Consider the following 17,027-nt stretch of genomic DNA (forward strand, 5'->3'; position numbering starts at 1 on the left):
TTCCCTTTTTCCTAAATATCACCATCTTTGTTATGGCCACATTTATATTTAACCTGTTGCACTTGCAATAATTTTCGAGTAAATGCATTGCTTTCTGCGTTTAGTGCGCAGAGTAAGTAGTTATGATCAAGTTAAATATTCAAATCATAATAACCTAGGCATGGAAAAAGTCTTTGAATTACCTTTAATAAAACAAACGAATTCCATAATAATTTAGATTTTATTATCACTACATAGTATAAAACAAATTCGCTTTCTCTGTCCCTATGTCCCTTTGTATGCTTAAATCTTTGAAACTACGCAACGGATTTTGATGCGGTTTTTTTTAATAGATAGAGTGATTCAAGAGGAAGTGTTCAATCTTTTATAAAAATATTTAATTTGTTGTTATAAGAATATATTTGTTTACGTATATGTTTGATGTTGCAAGTAAAAACAGAATAAATATGTACAAGTTTGAACTTGTAACTAATATAATTTACACACAATTAAATAGAGCACAGAGGAGTGAGTTCTGCATTAGGCTTCGTGACAGACGGATGCATTAATTGTGTGCAGAAACAATGTAACTTTTCAACTAATCAACCTTCAATAAATTATTAATTATGGAATAAATAGTGTTTTGTGTTAAATAACCTACAGTCCACTTTCCTTACAAACCTTTTATTCCTATAAAATTCCACATTTACCAACAGGAAGGTTTATATGTATAATAACATCCATTAAATAGTGGAGAAGTACTGCTATTTTTGAGGTTTCTAATGTGATGTCGTAAATAATTACATTTTTTCCGCATACATTACAAACGCAGGCTCAACGGGGAAAGGGGGATTGTTTTACTCCAAATTTAACGCGTGCGGCCAGAGCGGGCCGCTATGTTTTTATATACAACGTTCACAGTTTTTCTGTAGTGTATTTAGTATCAGCATTGCACCCGTGCGAAGCCGGGGCGGGTCGCTAGTAACTTATATTTTAAGACCTTATATTTATTGTTATTATAAATTTACCAATTACTATTGTATATACAGTGCAACCTCGTTATATTAAGGTTGCAATGTATATACAACGGTAATTGATAAAATAATAGTAGTAAAACAATAAAGATTAGGTCTTAAAATGATTGTCTGTATAAGTTATAATAAAACCTCATTATAAAGAAATCCTTGATTTAACAAATTTTTCGTAATCCCCTTGAATTGTCCACAAGAATCAATGTAAAACATACCTCTACATTGCGAATATTTTTTGCGAACAATCTTTTTATAACAAATTTTCAACTATAAAAAATAAAATTTTAAAACCTCTAAATAACGAATTTTGTCAACTTTAAACCTGTATATAACGTTCCCATCAATATATGACAATGAATGCCATAGTGTGTGTTTTAAAACAATTTAACAATCACCACGTTAGCTTTGATAATGATTTAGCCGTCGGTGGAGAACTAATGCAGGAACGGATGAAGGCTTTTAAGAACGGGGTGAAATTGATAAACATGACTTTACAATAAAAGTTGCTCATAATGCTTTAAATATGATAAAATCTGTGTTTCTCAAAAAGGGACTTTTTCCCCTACCTCCATTGTTGATTTTTTACTGTTAATTTGTGAGTTTTGTTGTGGGAGTTTTGAAATTAACAATAAATTACCTACATAATTCATGTACCCACCTGGATACCGACTTCTATGGATTTTACTGCATTTAATTTTGACTATGTGTTAATCTAAGGAAAAAATTCACCCAGCTGATCATTGAATAAAAATATTATAGAATGATATTTTGTAGAAATTTTGTATTCTGTCTAAAGCGTGCTTTTGAATTTTGACAACTGATTTCCTTTCGTTATTTAAAAATATTGCTCTCCTAATTTTTAACTTTTCCGTGTTTGGTTTGTGTTTTTAAAAACACTTTTGATGTTACTATTATTCGGTTGTCAAAACAAATCAAAAATAATATATCCAAAAAATATAGACAACCTATTAAATCGTAAATAATCACTATAAATAGCATATAATTAACAATCGTAATTATGGTGAATCTGTATAATATTCCAAGCTCCGTATAGTTAGCAGATAAAATTGTTATTTTTCACTCAAACTATTTCCATTCATTTGGGAATCGTTTGGGAGGATTTGGGAATATAATTTTAGAATTTGGGAATTATTAGTTTTCCTGTAATTAATGATTCTTTTTTCAGCGTATAGTTAGCAGGTAGGAAATTAAATCCACTTAATTTTTATGTTATTCGAAAGGAAATCATTTGGGAATTACGATAAACACGGTTTCAGAGTTTGGGAATGTATAATTAATTAATTACACCTATTTTTTAGTTGATTGATAGGTTATGTTAATTAACCGTACACCTGAACCATTAATTGTTATATAGCAGTATGGCGCCAATATTCAAATATTACTGAATAATTTATTTTATAATTTATGTAAATGTTAAGTTTTATTTTGCTTTAAAACTGTTCTTATTCAATTGGAAATCGTTTGGGAAGATTTAGGAATATAATTTTATTATTTAGGACCAATTAGTTTTCATTTAATTAATTAGTTCTTCAAAGCGTATACTTAGAAGGTAAAAAATTAAATTTTCACCATTTTTACGTTATTTGATAATATTTTACATGGAGACTAATCTAATTAATTTGGGAATCACATTAAACACGGTTTCATCATTTGGGACACTAAAATTATTTAATTAATTACATTTATTTTTTAGTTGATTTTTTGTGGTTATATTAATGGCGGCAATATTCAAATGTTACTTCATTTGAAAATACGATATATTATCACTATATTGGCATAGATAATATATGGTGTTTAATGCATTCCCGTTTTTAATTGGTATAATTTCGCAAACTCAAGTACGCCTGATCCCTGCTTCATATAAAGAGTTTATAGCATATACTTGAAACTCGATAAATAACTTTTATCGATAAAAAAAGCTTCAAACAAAACATTTTGGGTGAATATGCGCACATCTTACGCAGATATTTATAAACTTGACCTAAGATTTCAAGTTCAATGAAAAGCTCAATCTACTCCGTAATTGGTAACAGATAGAGAAACACTTTAAATTAGAAAGTTTTTATGGTTAAAAATGTAACATTTTGGTTCGAAACATTTGCCGAAAACAGTATAGTTAACGAAAAAACGGACTGAAAAGTTTTACCCAAAATAATTATATCTTCATCAAGACACTCTTCGAAAAATATTTTCCAATAAATCCAATGAAAGTTGTTTATTTTTCCATAAAAACCATTTTTTGTTCAAATTGGAATGAAGAAACACGCAAAAAAAATTAAAACTCTGTTTTAACTATTCGGTTATTTACAAAAAAAAAAAATAAGTGCTCGGCTATTGTTTGTAAGTTATGGATCAGTTTGAATTTTTTATTGAACCCGAAAACTTGATCGAATTGAATACCCGTATAAGATGTGTACCTTTGAATATATCATTTTTCTTTTGAAGCATTTTCCTCGATTCAACTTATTTTTCGAGTTTTACGTATATATCAAGTTAAAAACTCTGTAAAATGCTCAAACCAACTCAACCAAATATGTGAAATTATATAGTACAAAAAGAAAACCAAATTAAATACATTTCAAATACCTCCTACGCTAGCTTGTACCTGTACCTACTATAAGAGAATAAATATTTTATTTACAATTTTATCAATACAAATGCAGTTTTTATTTCATGATCAATTTATTTATCTTTATTAGAATCAACAGTTAGACTATCAATAATTTTCCTTCCTATCCACATCCTATCCACACTTCACACTTCCTAATTAACAATTCTTTTATTGGACGAATTATTAATCTTTAATAAAAATAAGAAAAATTTTAAAGTAGTTTCGCATAAAGCATTAATCTGCACCTACATAAAAAATGATACAAATGATCATATAGAAAATATCCATTGAATATTTTGACATTAATCACTCCCAAAACACTTCAAACAAACCTTTACAAACGATTCCTGATCTTTGAAAATTTCCCGATTAAATAAAAATAGTTTTAATGTCAAATAAACATTTACATAAATTAAAAAACAAAATTATTGTAAATGAAGTAACATTTGAATATTGCAGCCATTAATATAACCACAAAAAATCAACTAAAAAATACATGTAATTAACAAATTAATTGTACTTTCCCAAATGATGAAACCGTGTTTAATGTGATTCCCAAATTAATTGGATTAGTCTCCATGTAAACTATTATCAAATAACGTAAAAATGGTGAAAATTTAATTTTTTACCTTCTAAGTATACGCTTTGAAGAACTAATTAATTAAATGAAAACTAATCAGTCCTAAATAATAAAATTATGTTCCTAAATCTTCCCAAACGATTCCCAATTGAATAAGAATAGTTTTAATGAAAAACAAGTGAAAACAAACAATTGACTGAGTTAATTGTTGAAACACCATGTATAGGCAATGTTGATAACTGTCACATTTCACATACATACATATCTGACATATTTAACTGATATTCTCATATAATGCGCAAGTGTTGATGCGCAATGGTTTGTTTTTTTTGACGTCATGTAAATAACAAAAGATATTCACTTTGATATTCCTATATTAATACATACTATAAAATTTGTACCTAATTAACGCCCTCGTGGGTAAACAGTGATGTTTACAAAAAAATGTTTCAAACAAAAGTTGTTTATTTTTTTGTAAGGAACATTTTTTACATTTAAACTTTTATTCTATCTCTAACGGTTTACAAAATGGGTACTACGGACTCATGACCCAATTGACCCATGTTGCTCATTTACGAACTTGACCTCACTTTTTACGTCCTAAGCACGCTGTAAAAATTTCAGCTTGATATCTCTTTTCGTTTTTGAGTAATCGTGACCACAGACGGACGGACGGACGGACAACCGGAAATGGATTAATTAGGTGATTTTATGAACACCTATACCAATTTTTTTTTTGTAGCATCAATATTTTTAGGCGTTACAAACTTGGGACTAAACTTATAATACTATGTATATTTCATATATAAATGGTATAATAAAACTTAACATTTACATAAATTAAAAAAACAAAATTATTGTCAATGAAGTAACATTTGAATATTGCCGCCATTAATATAACCACAAAAAATCAACTAAAAAATAAATGTAATTAATTAAATAATTTTAGTGTCCCAAATGATGAAACCGTGTTTAATGTGATTCCCAAATTAATTAGATTAGTCTCCATGTAAACTATTATCAAATAACGTAAAAATGGCCTTTAGACTCTATATACAGCTATTCGCTCCGTGCGTGAGTTTCGTTTCCATGGTAACGATATACTACTTTAATTATAGAATTGTATGGATGCATATATAATTGTATGGATTGCATTTAAGACTTACATTTAAAATTTAAATTTACTGTCTCACAAATTTAAATAAATAATTATGATAATTTACATTTGAAAAATAATATTTGTTCAATTTGATTTCTTATTTTCACAATTTTTAATGCATTAAGTTCAATTAATTCGTGTTTTACAATAATTTTAATTTGACATTTCTATAACATTAACATGTAAAGAACTGCAAATTAGTAATAACAGCCTTCTTTAACGCCAAAATTTTTTCACTGGAAGCGCTGGCATCGATTTTATAGTCCTTACCATGACTACGCACACAACGAATAGACGATTCTGATGTTATAACCAACCGCATTTATGACACTCACTCATGATAATCAGAATAGAACTATTACTTCCCATAAACTCAGAGAGCTGTAATTTGGTACAAAGATAGGGTTTAATGGCCACATAAAGAGCAAACTATAAAAACTAGGATAATCAAAGATCTGGAGTACATGGTGACCCTGACTAGAAAACACAAGAGCCCAACCAAACTATTAGAGATCGACATACTGCCTTTACAAAGGCGTAAATATAAAACCCTCCGGATATAAAGCACGTAGGCGTAAATACCTATAAAAATTGTTGCTTCTGTACAAGAATCAGAACCGGAAAGTCGTGCCAAGTCTAAGGTTCCTTACTGCTACTCTGATTTCTTTATTATTTAGTTAATGTTGTGTGACTGAGCCGTTAAAGGGTACACAAGGGTACAAAACTTGGCTCGCTTATACATAAGTATTATTGAAATACTAAGCTTTATCAAGCCTACAATTGACTGCTTAGAATCCAAGTGGCAATTTTCCATCGTTAATGGGTAGCGGTTCTGGCGACAGATTGGTGCAATGGTGTCATGGAGTACCTGGTTTTGTATCCTTGTGTACCCTTCAACGGCCAAGTCACACAACATTAACTATAATAATAAAGAAATCGCAGTAAGGAACCTTAGACTTGGCACGACTTCGTCTAGATTTCATTACTTTTTAGAGATAAACAAGCAGCTCCATCGAGACTTGGCTAGTTTTTAACAGAATGTTTTTGGTGGAATAAATTTTATTTATATTATGTAATAGGAGAACATGATTTTTTTTCCACCTCCTGACAGAGTACTAAATAGTTAATTAATTGATAATATTGTTCTGAAAGAAAAATTAGGATAGGAAAATTAAAAAAATAAAACAAAATTTAAAATATCTAACGATTTTTATTTATTTATAACAAAAGTAAATGTTTTAAATTTTCATGGAAAAGGTTTTTCACCAGTATGAGTTCGTTCATGAAGAATTAAACTGTTTTTTTGTGTAAATGTTTTATCACACAGTTCACAGGAAAATGGTTTTTTCCCAGTATGAGTTCGTTTATGTCGAATTAAATGACTGGTCTGTGCAAATGTTTTATCACACATTTCACATGGAAAAGGTTTTTCTCCTGTATGAGTTCGTTCATGTCGAATTAAATCGATTTTTCTATTAAATGATTTATCACACATTTCACATGAAAATGGTTTTTCACCTGTATGAATTCGTTTATGGCTAGTTAAATTACTGTTATGCGTAAATGTTTTATCACACATGTTACATGAAAATGGTTTTTCACCTGTATGAATTCGTTCATGTACAATTAAATCGAATTTTCTATTAAAAGATTTATCACACAATTCACATGAAAATGGTTTTTCACCTGTATGAGTTCGTTTATGTTCAATTAAAGAAGAATTCTGCATAAATGATTTATCACACATGTCACATGAAAAAGGTTTTTCACCTGTATGAATTCGTTTATGTTGAACTAAGTTGCTTTTATAATTAAATGTTTTATCACACATTTCACATGGAAAAGGTTTTTCTCCTGTATGAGTTCGTTCATGTCGAATTAAATCGATTTTTCTATTAAATGATTTATCACACATTTCACATGAAAATGGTTTTTCACCTGTATGAATTCGTTTATGGCTAGTTAAATTACTGTTATGCGTAAATGTTTTATCACACATGTTACATGAAAATGGTTTTTCACCTGTATGAATTCGTTCATGTACAATTAAATCGAATTTTCTATTAAAAGATTTATCACACAATTCACATGAAAATGGTTTTTCACCTGTATGAGTTCGTTTATGTTCAATTAAAGAAGAATTCTGCATAAATGATTTATCACACATGTCACATGAAAAAGGTTTTTCACCTGTATGAATTCGTTTATGTTGAACTAAGTTGCTTTTATAATTAAATGTTTTATCACACATTTCACATGGAAAAGGTTTTTCTCCTGTATGAGTTCGTTCATGTCGAATAAAATCGATTTTTCTATTAAATGATTTATCACACATTTCACATGAAAATGGTTTTTCACCTGTATGAATTCGTTTATGTTGAATTAAACTAGAATCCCGCGTAAATGTTTTATCACACATGTTACATGAAAATGGTTTTTCACCTGTATGAGTTCGTTTATGTTGAATTAAACTAGAATCCCGCGTAAATGTTTTATCACACATGTCACATGAAAAAGGTTTTTCCCCGGTATGAATTCGTTCATGCCGAATTAAATCGATTTTTTTATTAAATGATTTATCACACATGTCACATGAAAAAAGTTTTTCACCTGTATGAATTCGTTTATGTTGAACTAAGTTGCTTTTATAATTAAATGTTTTATCACACATTTCACATGGAAAAGGTTTTTCTCCTGTATGAGTTCGTTCATGTCGAATTAAATCGATTTTTCTATTAAATGATTTATCACACATTTCACATGAAAATGGTTTTTCACCTGTATGAATTCGTTTATGGCTAATTAAATGGTGTTTTTTATTAAAAGTTTTATCACACACTTCACATGTTAAAGATGTTTCTTCATTTTCAATATTATGAAATTCTAAATCATTTCCATCAAATATTTCATCTTTAATAATTAATTCAGTATTTAATTGTTGTTCAAGTTTAATTCGTTCATTCTCCATTTTAATATCAGTTTCTTCAAGTATTCCTTCTTCTTTAATTCCTTCTTGTCCACCTTTGAATGGTTCTTTATAATCTATTGAATCACTTTCACTCACATCAAATATTTCATTTTTAATAATCACTTCTGTATTTAATTCACTTAATTTGTTTCTATTTATTTGTTCTTCACTGATAAATAAATCAGTATTTTCGTTTTGAAATGACTTACTTGCCATTTTGTTTATATTAATAGAAGATTCTTAGATGTAACCACAGGTTATAATTTATTACATACTCCCAAAACACTTCAAACAAACCTTTACAAACGATTCCTGATCTTTGAAAATTTCCCGATTAAATAAAAATAGTTTTAATGTCAAATAAACATTTACATAAATTAAAAAACAAAATTATTGTAAATGAAGTAACATTTGAATATTGCCGCCATTAATATAACCACAAAAAAATAAATGTAATTAATAAATTAATTATACTTTCCCAAATGATGAAACCGTGTTTAATGTGATTCCCAAATTAATATGATTAGTCTCCATGTAAACTATTATCAAATAACGTAAAAATGACGAAAATTTAATTTTTTACCTTTTAAGTATACGCTTTGAAAAACTAATTAATTACATGAAAACTAATCAGTCCTAAATAATAAAAATATATTCCTAAATATTCCCAAACGATTCCCAATTGAATAAGAACAGTTTTAAGGGAAAATAAAACTTAACATTTATATAAATTAAAAAAACAAAATTATTGTAAATGAAGTAACATTTGAATATTGCCGCCATTAATATAACCACACAAAATCAACTAAAAAATAAATGTAATTAATTAAATAATTTTAGTGTCCCAAATGATGAAACCGTGCTTAATGTGATTCCCAAATTGATTAGATTAGTCTCCATGTAAATTATTATCAAATAACGTAAAAATGGTGAAAATTTAATTTTTTACCTTCTAAGTATACGCTTTGAAGAACTAATTAATTAAATGAAAACTAATCAGTCCTAAATAATAAAAATATATTCCTAAATCTTCCCAAACGATTTCCAATTGAATAAGAACCGTTTTAAGGCAAAATAAAACTTAACATTTACATAAATTATAAAATAAATTATTCAGTAATATTTGAATATTGGCGCCATACTGCTATATAACAATTAATGGTTCAGGTGTACGGTTAATTAACATAACCTATCAATCAACTAAAAAATAGGTGTAATTAATTAATTATACATTCCCAAACTCTGAAACCGTGTTTATCGTAATTCCCAAATGATTTCCTTTCGAATAACATAAAAATTAAGTGGATTTAATTTCCTACCTGCTAACTATACGCTGAAAAAAGAATCATTAATTACAGGAAAACTAATAATTCCCAAATTCTAAAATTATATTCCCAAATCCTCCCAAACGATTCCCAAATGAATGGAAATAGTTTGAGTGAAAAATAACAATTTTATCTGCTAACTATACGGAGCTAATATTCCATGTCTATAAAGTAACCTATAAAGAGATTCCAATTAAAATCGATAGATAGAGTCTTTTTAGTAGGATTGTCCAATTTATTACTATTCATTTAACAGTAACAGGGTAAAATAGTATTTAATAAAATAGCAACAATTCTTAACTATAACCAAAATTTATACTTAAAAAATACTAAAAACGTTCGAGAAAATAGCCTAGAACTATTAAATACAGGAAGAGAAATAAATATTTGGCAAATAATTTCATTGTGGCTTTTTCCAATAAATTCAAGTTCAAGCATGGTACCACCGAAATCGGAAGATATAGAACCTAATTCCATTGTGGATACTGAAACCAGTTCAAATTCAAGCATGGATATGAATCTTAACATAAAAATAGAAGTTGATTTGATTGAAATTAATAAAAAATACCATGAGTTTAAAACCAAATAGAATGGTTGAAATGACGCCAGCTAACAGCTTACGCAGTGCCAACTCACAGTTACACAATTTAACTCCACGTGAGTGCTACGAAACTAGAAGAAGCCGAAGATTTATTTGCCCACAAGATACTCGTTAAAATAAAAAATGCTTTTGAAAATCGACCAGGAACAGAATTAACATGGTACAGTTTTACACAAGGTATTATTCCAAATATTCTACGGTCCAAACTACAATCCTCACCAAAACTGAAAGTAAATATAGCGAAATTACAATTAATCAGATTACCAAAAAGAACTTATAAATAATGTTGCTGAAATATAACTTCTTTCGATAACATCGACTTCTAAAAATCCGTTGAAAAATCAGTGTTTGGAAACAGCTGATGGTAATTAGTAGACACCAGATTTACCACCAATATTCAAGAATAAATACTTTCATTCATTTTTGGTTTTCGAAATTTTACTCAATAATTTGTAGGTTAGACCTTTTATAATAAAAGTAATTTTGTTCGTTACATTTGATTTTTTGGAAGGTACCCCTCGTTTACACCCTCAAGTTATACCAGTGGTGGTTTTAGAGAATAGTTAAATAAAAGTGTCTCATTTGAAGCTGTCTATATTTTGCTAACAAAGTAATGTTTGTCATGAATTTTTTTGCAATATTAATTAAGGGCCAAAACGTCTCGAAAAAAACATAACAAAATTTTTTGTTTCAGAAGTTGAAAAAATTAGTTATATATGGTTAATTTGACTCAATGAATTAAAAAATCTTTTTCCGAGTTATGGACTAAAATCGATCCGATTTTTTTATTTTTGGATTAAAAATTTTATACAAACTGAATTTCTTTTAAATCGGGAATTCAAAATTCTTCTTGAATTTTTGGAATTTTTTGAAATGCTACAATTTTGTTTCAATAAAAGTCGTTATGTATCGTAAATTTGATCCAAAAATTCAAAAATCTTGATCATTTAACGATTTAATGAATAGATCTCGGAAACTATGAGTTGGAATTTGATTATAGCTTTATCCCCTGAAACTATTTTCTTCCAACCGATAGTTAACCTGATTTTTGTAATTTTTGAGGTAAAATTTGCTTATATAATGAGCTTTATTGAAATCTGAAATGAAAATTTTTCCCAACTAATTAATGTACAAAGTAAACGCGGCTTTAAATCAACGCTTGGGTGATCAAAGCACAACAGTTCACGATTTTCAGTAACACAAACAATGCCACCTCGATTTATAAAAACTTTTCATACTTACTCGCGAAAAACATTACTCTCTTTTCTCTCCGCCAGGTCCTAATATTTTTCTAATAATTAAATATTATTTCTAATGAAAAATGGCAATCAATGAATCTTACTTTTTGCATTAAAAAATAATTTTGACTACAATAATTGGTAGGTAGTAATTTTTTGTCATGAAATATTTAATTTGTATTTGAAAGATTTTCGTGACTGATATCACTTATAATTAAACTGTATAAGCACAGTACACATTTAATTATATTTGATTCATTAATTGCGAGGAAATGAGGCATTTAGATCGGAATATAGTACCTAAGTACAACACAGTGTAGAAAAAAGTCAGGTCAGAAAGTTTTATAATAAAAGTTTACTTACTAGTTCGTAAATAACTTATCGTGCTAAAAAATCATGAATATAGAAAAATAAAACTGTTCGATGTTATATTTTGAACTAAACGTTTTTTGTTTTTTTACATTTTTTTTAAGCCTCGACGTTTTACATACAAGCCTTAAAAAAAAACGTTGTTTTGATATTAAAAAATTAACTATTATTTTGTAGTTTTGATCAAATATTTGATTCAAAACCAATTGGATCTTAAATTTAGGGCATTTCTAAACAATTTTTTGAATGATTTTTTATGCTTAGAATAGTTCAAATTAAAAAATCTAATAGCTTCCAGTATTTTTATGATTTGTCAGCACGTTTGGTTATTACGAACTTGTAAACGAGTTCACGCACGTAAATTTAAAGATAAAATTTGTGACTATAGACTGACTTTTTTTTATACCTTCATACGAACAGTTTGCTCGATCCCTTAAAAATAGGAGTTGAAGTTTTAAATTCCGAATATTTGGTCATTTTTCGGTTTTATTACCTCGATTAACTAGCTTCTACGTTAACAAAGCTTCACAGCAAAAAATGCTCTACAACATGATTTCACAATTAAAGAATATACTTAGAAAAGCTACTGTATTCATTAGATTTGAATTATTTTTTATTGGTTAATTTAGTGTAATTCTGGCTATTAGTGTTAATTTTACTGATTATAGGCCAATAACCGGGTTTTTTTTTTCTGAAATTTACTGCAGAAATTTTTTTCATGTTGGAATATATTTAGGGGTATCCTCCGAGTATAAATTCAAATTGGCGGGGCGCAGGGGCATGAGCTTCAGCCGCCATCTTGGAAAACACGTTTTATCAAATATCTCATGAACCGGACATTGTACAACAAAAATGGTAGGGATCATTTTCATAGAGAAAAACATTTTCTATAACTTTTATTCGAAAGTTTTTTCTGTATAATGTATAGGCTTTTATGTAGACCGCTCCAAACTTTTCTTAATATGGTTATTGCTAAATATATAGTGTACGGTTCACGGTATATTAAAAATGATGATAATCAAATTTGTAGTACATATAATCTATATATATAAAACAAAGTCGTGTTAGTGACACTACTTATAACTAAAGAACGGCTGAACCGATTTAGCTGAAAATTGGCAGGGAGGTAGTTTAGAGCCACGAGAATAACATAGGATTATTTTTATCCCGTTCGGCAGCATTCCTGTGGGACTTCATAACTCTACATATACCATTTATTTATTAAACAAGGATAGTTCAAACCTACTTACATTTAAATCTTATATGTCGATCTTTATTTATTAAATGTTATATGTACTGTCTATATCTATTTAATATATGTTTAGAGCTATCTTTGTTTAGAATATTCATTTTATAATTTAGTGTTCTCTTACAATCAATTATAAATGTTTATTGTATCTACTATCTTTTTTTGATAATTTTTTATTAAACAAGGATAGTTTAAACCTACTTACATTTAAATCTTATATGTCGATCTTTATTTATTAAATGTTATATGTAATGTCTATATCTATTTAATATATGTTTAGAGCTATCTTTGTTTAGAATATTCATTTTATAATTTAGTGTTCTCTTACAATAAATTTTAAATGTTTGTTAAAAAACTAATGTAATAAAATGAATAACAAATATCTTGGGTCTTTGTCCAACTTATTACTGTCCGAAACAGTAATGAATCGTAATTGGAATGAAAAGGACAATTTCGGAATAATTAGATTCAATGCGGAATAATTTCAGAGACAGAACGGAATGAAAATGTTGGCTACAGTCAGATTCATAAAATATCTCGAAAATTACTCATTTAATGGTCAAATAAACACGATTTTTGTAATTTTCGTGTCAAAATTACCTTATAAACTTAGTTTTATCGAAATTGGAAACAAAAACTTTTTTTACACTTTTGCAATTTGTAAAAATCGAAAAAATCATAAAAAATTCAAAAAAACACAATTTTTGTAATTTTTGGTTGGGTTGGGTTAGGTTAGGTTGGGTTGGGTTAGGCTGGGTTAGGCTGGGTTAGGTTGGGTTGGGTTGGGTTGAGTGTGGGTGTGGGTGTAGTTGTGGGTGTGGGTGTGGGTGTGGGTTGAGTTGGGTTTTTTTTTTTCAATTTTATTGATCTGTATATATAAAAATAAATTGCTGTGCGTTAGTCTCGCTAAAACTCAAAAACGGCTGGACCGATTTTCAAAATTAAACTAAACTAAATTAAAAAAAACCCAAAAATTAAACTAAAGAAATCAAAATTTATTAATTTTGTATCGGAATCGCTATTGTTACGCTTGATCCTCAAGGTTGCAAGAGTGTTCCAAAATTGTTCAATATATAGGAAGATACGTACAAGTATACTGCGAAGTTTTACTATTTATCTATTTTCAGTTTGTAAAACATAACCCAAAATTTCAAGAAGAAACTCAAGAAGAATGTTTGTCATTACTTTTGTTTTATTTGTGTTTATTCCCATATTGTTTACGATACCCGTGCGCCTGGCCTTTACGATGATCATAAACAAATCGCAAGGCCAGTCGTTGGAAGTTTGCGGGATTAATTTAGAATTTCCATGCTTCTCGCATGGACAACTATATGTCGCGTGTTCACGTGTAGGAAAGCCATCGTCTTTATATATTTATGCTCCGAAAAACCAAACTAAAAACGTAGTTTATCAAAAAGCTTTAAATTGCATAGATATATTTATTATGTTTTGTTATGTATTGATTATATTTTGTTGTGTTAATAAAACACATAAAACATGTTAAAATGACCAACAAGTTTCATTTAATAACCTAATACCATTTTAACCGTAGATAATACAACCAGTGTTAATTTTTGACAAAAATAAATTAGAGTCTAAAGGTTGACATAATCACGAACCAAAAGTTTAAAAAAAAAAGTTGCAGGTGATACGAAGTTCACCGGGTCAGCTAGTTTCTAATAAATTTCATCCCAAACTTTTTGCCGTAATATTCGCAGTTTAAGAGCTATAGGCCAATAACCAGATATTTTTGCATTAAATTGTAGAAAAAAAAAACTAGAAAAGTTTCGAGCGTTTTAAATAAAAAACCTTGAATTATACAGAAAAAAATTTCAAAGAAAATTTATAGAAAATGTTATTTTCTATGAAAATGATCCAAACCATTTTTGTTGCACGATAACCGGTTCATGAGATATCTGATAATACGTGTTTTCAAGATGGCGGCTGAAGCCCATGCCCCTGCGTCCCGCCAATCTGGATTTATACTCAGATGATACCCCTAAATATGTTCCAAGACGAAAAAAATTTCTGCAGTAAATTGCATTATGAAACTACTTTTTTTTTGCTCTGGCTACTGGCGTATTATATAAAAATAAAATAGCTATAAACCGTAAAAATCTGAAATTATTAGAAAGATAGATTAAAAAATCTTGAAAACAATTGAATAATACAAGGAAATGTTTAAGCTTATTTTGGTTTTCATTACTTCTTAGAATAGAGAAAATTTGTCCTTTACCCTCCCTATTAAATAGAGTCAATGCTGGTTATTTCTTAAGGAAATTAGATGATCAGAAGTAAAAAAGATGTTTTTCATTGCTAGGTAAGTATTTCAAGTGGATTTTTATGTTTTTTCGTTTTGTTGTAATAATAAATTCCGAGTTTGTGGTCATTTTTTGGTTTTATTATATGGATTAATACTGTAAGTACAACACACATTTAATTATATTTACTTAATAATATAAATTATACAGGATGAATCATAAATGGATATATAGTGATATTATTTATTTATTTATTTATTATACCATGTATATATGAAATATACATAGCATATTATGTTTAGTACCAAGTTTGTAACGTTTAAAAATATTGATGCTACATAGATCGATTGGGTCTTGGGTCCGTAGGACCCATCTTGTAAACCGTTTGAGATAGAACAAAAATTCAAATGTAAAAAATGTTCTTTATAGAAAAATAAACAACTTTTGTTTGAAACATCACTGTTTACCCACGAGGGCGCTAATTAGATGCAAATTTTATAATATGTATTAATATAGAAATATCAGTTATGTGTGTGTGACTATTTAAGAGTGAATATCTTTCTTTATTTACGTGACGTCAAAAAACAAACGATTGTGTCATCATCACTGTCTATAAATGGTATTTTAACAATTAACTCAGTCAATTGTTTGTTTTCACTTGTTATAATTTAAAACACAATAAGATTTTACAGAAACCGTCAATAATGTGTGGCAAATAACAATGTTCTATATTATTTTTTAATGTGCCGCCATTTTGGAGTTTTGTACTAGAAGGTCATGTATTGTGGACATGTAAATAAAAATATTCCGGTTAACGAAAAAAACGAAATATTTGATCTCTTGTAAAGCACTCCAATTGATCGTCTAGATATTGGGATTGAACGAACGCTTGTAGACTCTTTGGAGATATTTAAAGGTAAGAGCCTATGCTAATGGTCATCAAACCATAGATGGCCAAGATATAAACATCAATGATGCCATTCAATAGATAAGTGTTGAAATGTGTCGAAATTTTATCCATTTTTAATCCCCGATCTAAAAGAAGGGTGTTATAAGTTAGAGCGCTATGTGTGTTTATCTGTGGCATCGTATCACCCAAAAAATTTGAAAGGTAATTTAATGGGCAGTGTTCTTAGCTATGTTTCAAGTGCGAGTTTAGGGTTTCGTACCCGGAACAACTAAAAAATAGGCGTAACAACTAAATAATGGAGAAAGTTAAAAGGAAAAAGGTAATTTAATGTTCTTAGATACGTTTCAAGTACGAGTTTAGGGTTCGGTACCCTAAAAAACTCTCAGGGTTTTTTTAAATTATGTAAATTTCATTTGGTAATTTGGTTATGTTTAACTAAAAGATAAACGTTTGGTTTTTTGACTTGTCGGTCACATTACATGACACTTTAGACCAAAACATTAAAACTTCGACACTTTTCAAAATAACATCGAAAATAAAACACCCTATACAATAAATTGGTTTTAAAATTAAATCAAATGGCTGTTACATCTGTAAATCCACTTATGTCACACTCTGTGCAGTATATGTGGAGCCGAATACCTCTTTTTATAAGCTTGGGCTGTATGTTTGCTTGTTTGTATGTATGTATGTAACTATGTAACGGAATCTTTGAGCACGATTTT

The 17,027-nt window shown here is 28.6% G+C and overlaps 1 protein-coding gene across 1 annotated transcript; it reads right to left on the minus strand.

Moving 5' to 3' along the window:
* Positions 1 to 3,763: 3,763 nt before the first annotated feature.
* Positions 3,764 to 8,565, minus strand: LOC123302938 (zinc finger protein 271-like). The gene is made up of 3 exons (XM_044886032.1): positions 7,740 to 8,565; positions 6,701 to 7,655; positions 3,764 to 3,830 (listed from the first exon to the last, which is right to left on the minus strand). Exons 1-3 carry the CDS (start codon positions 8,563 to 8,565, stop codon positions 3,764 to 3,766), a joined length of 1,848 nt encoding a protein of 615 aa, XP_044741967.1.
* Between the last annotated feature and the right edge of the window lie 8,462 nt (positions 8,566 to 17,027).

The sequence above is a fragment of the Chrysoperla carnea genome, chromosome X (assembly GCF_905475395.1).
Source record: "Chrysoperla carnea chromosome X, inChrCarn1.1, whole genome shotgun sequence".
NCBI lineage: Eukaryota > Metazoa > Arthropoda > Insecta > Neuroptera > Chrysopidae > Chrysoperla > Chrysoperla carnea.

Bases quoted from the DNA above. Each gene is read 5' to 3' on its own strand.
- LOC123302938 (XM_044886032.1), bottom strand. From the start codon at position 8,565: ATGGCAAGTAAGTCATTTCAAAACGAAAATACTGATTTATTTATCAGT. The intron at 7,656-7,739 runs GTGAAAAACCAT...GAACTCATACAG, and splicing joins ACATAAACGAATTCATACAG to GAGAAAAACCTTTTCCATGT. The intron at 3,831-6,700 runs TAAAACATTTAC...TTTTTATTAAAG, and splicing joins TTTTCCTGTGAACTGTGTGA to ATTAATAATTCGTCCAATAA.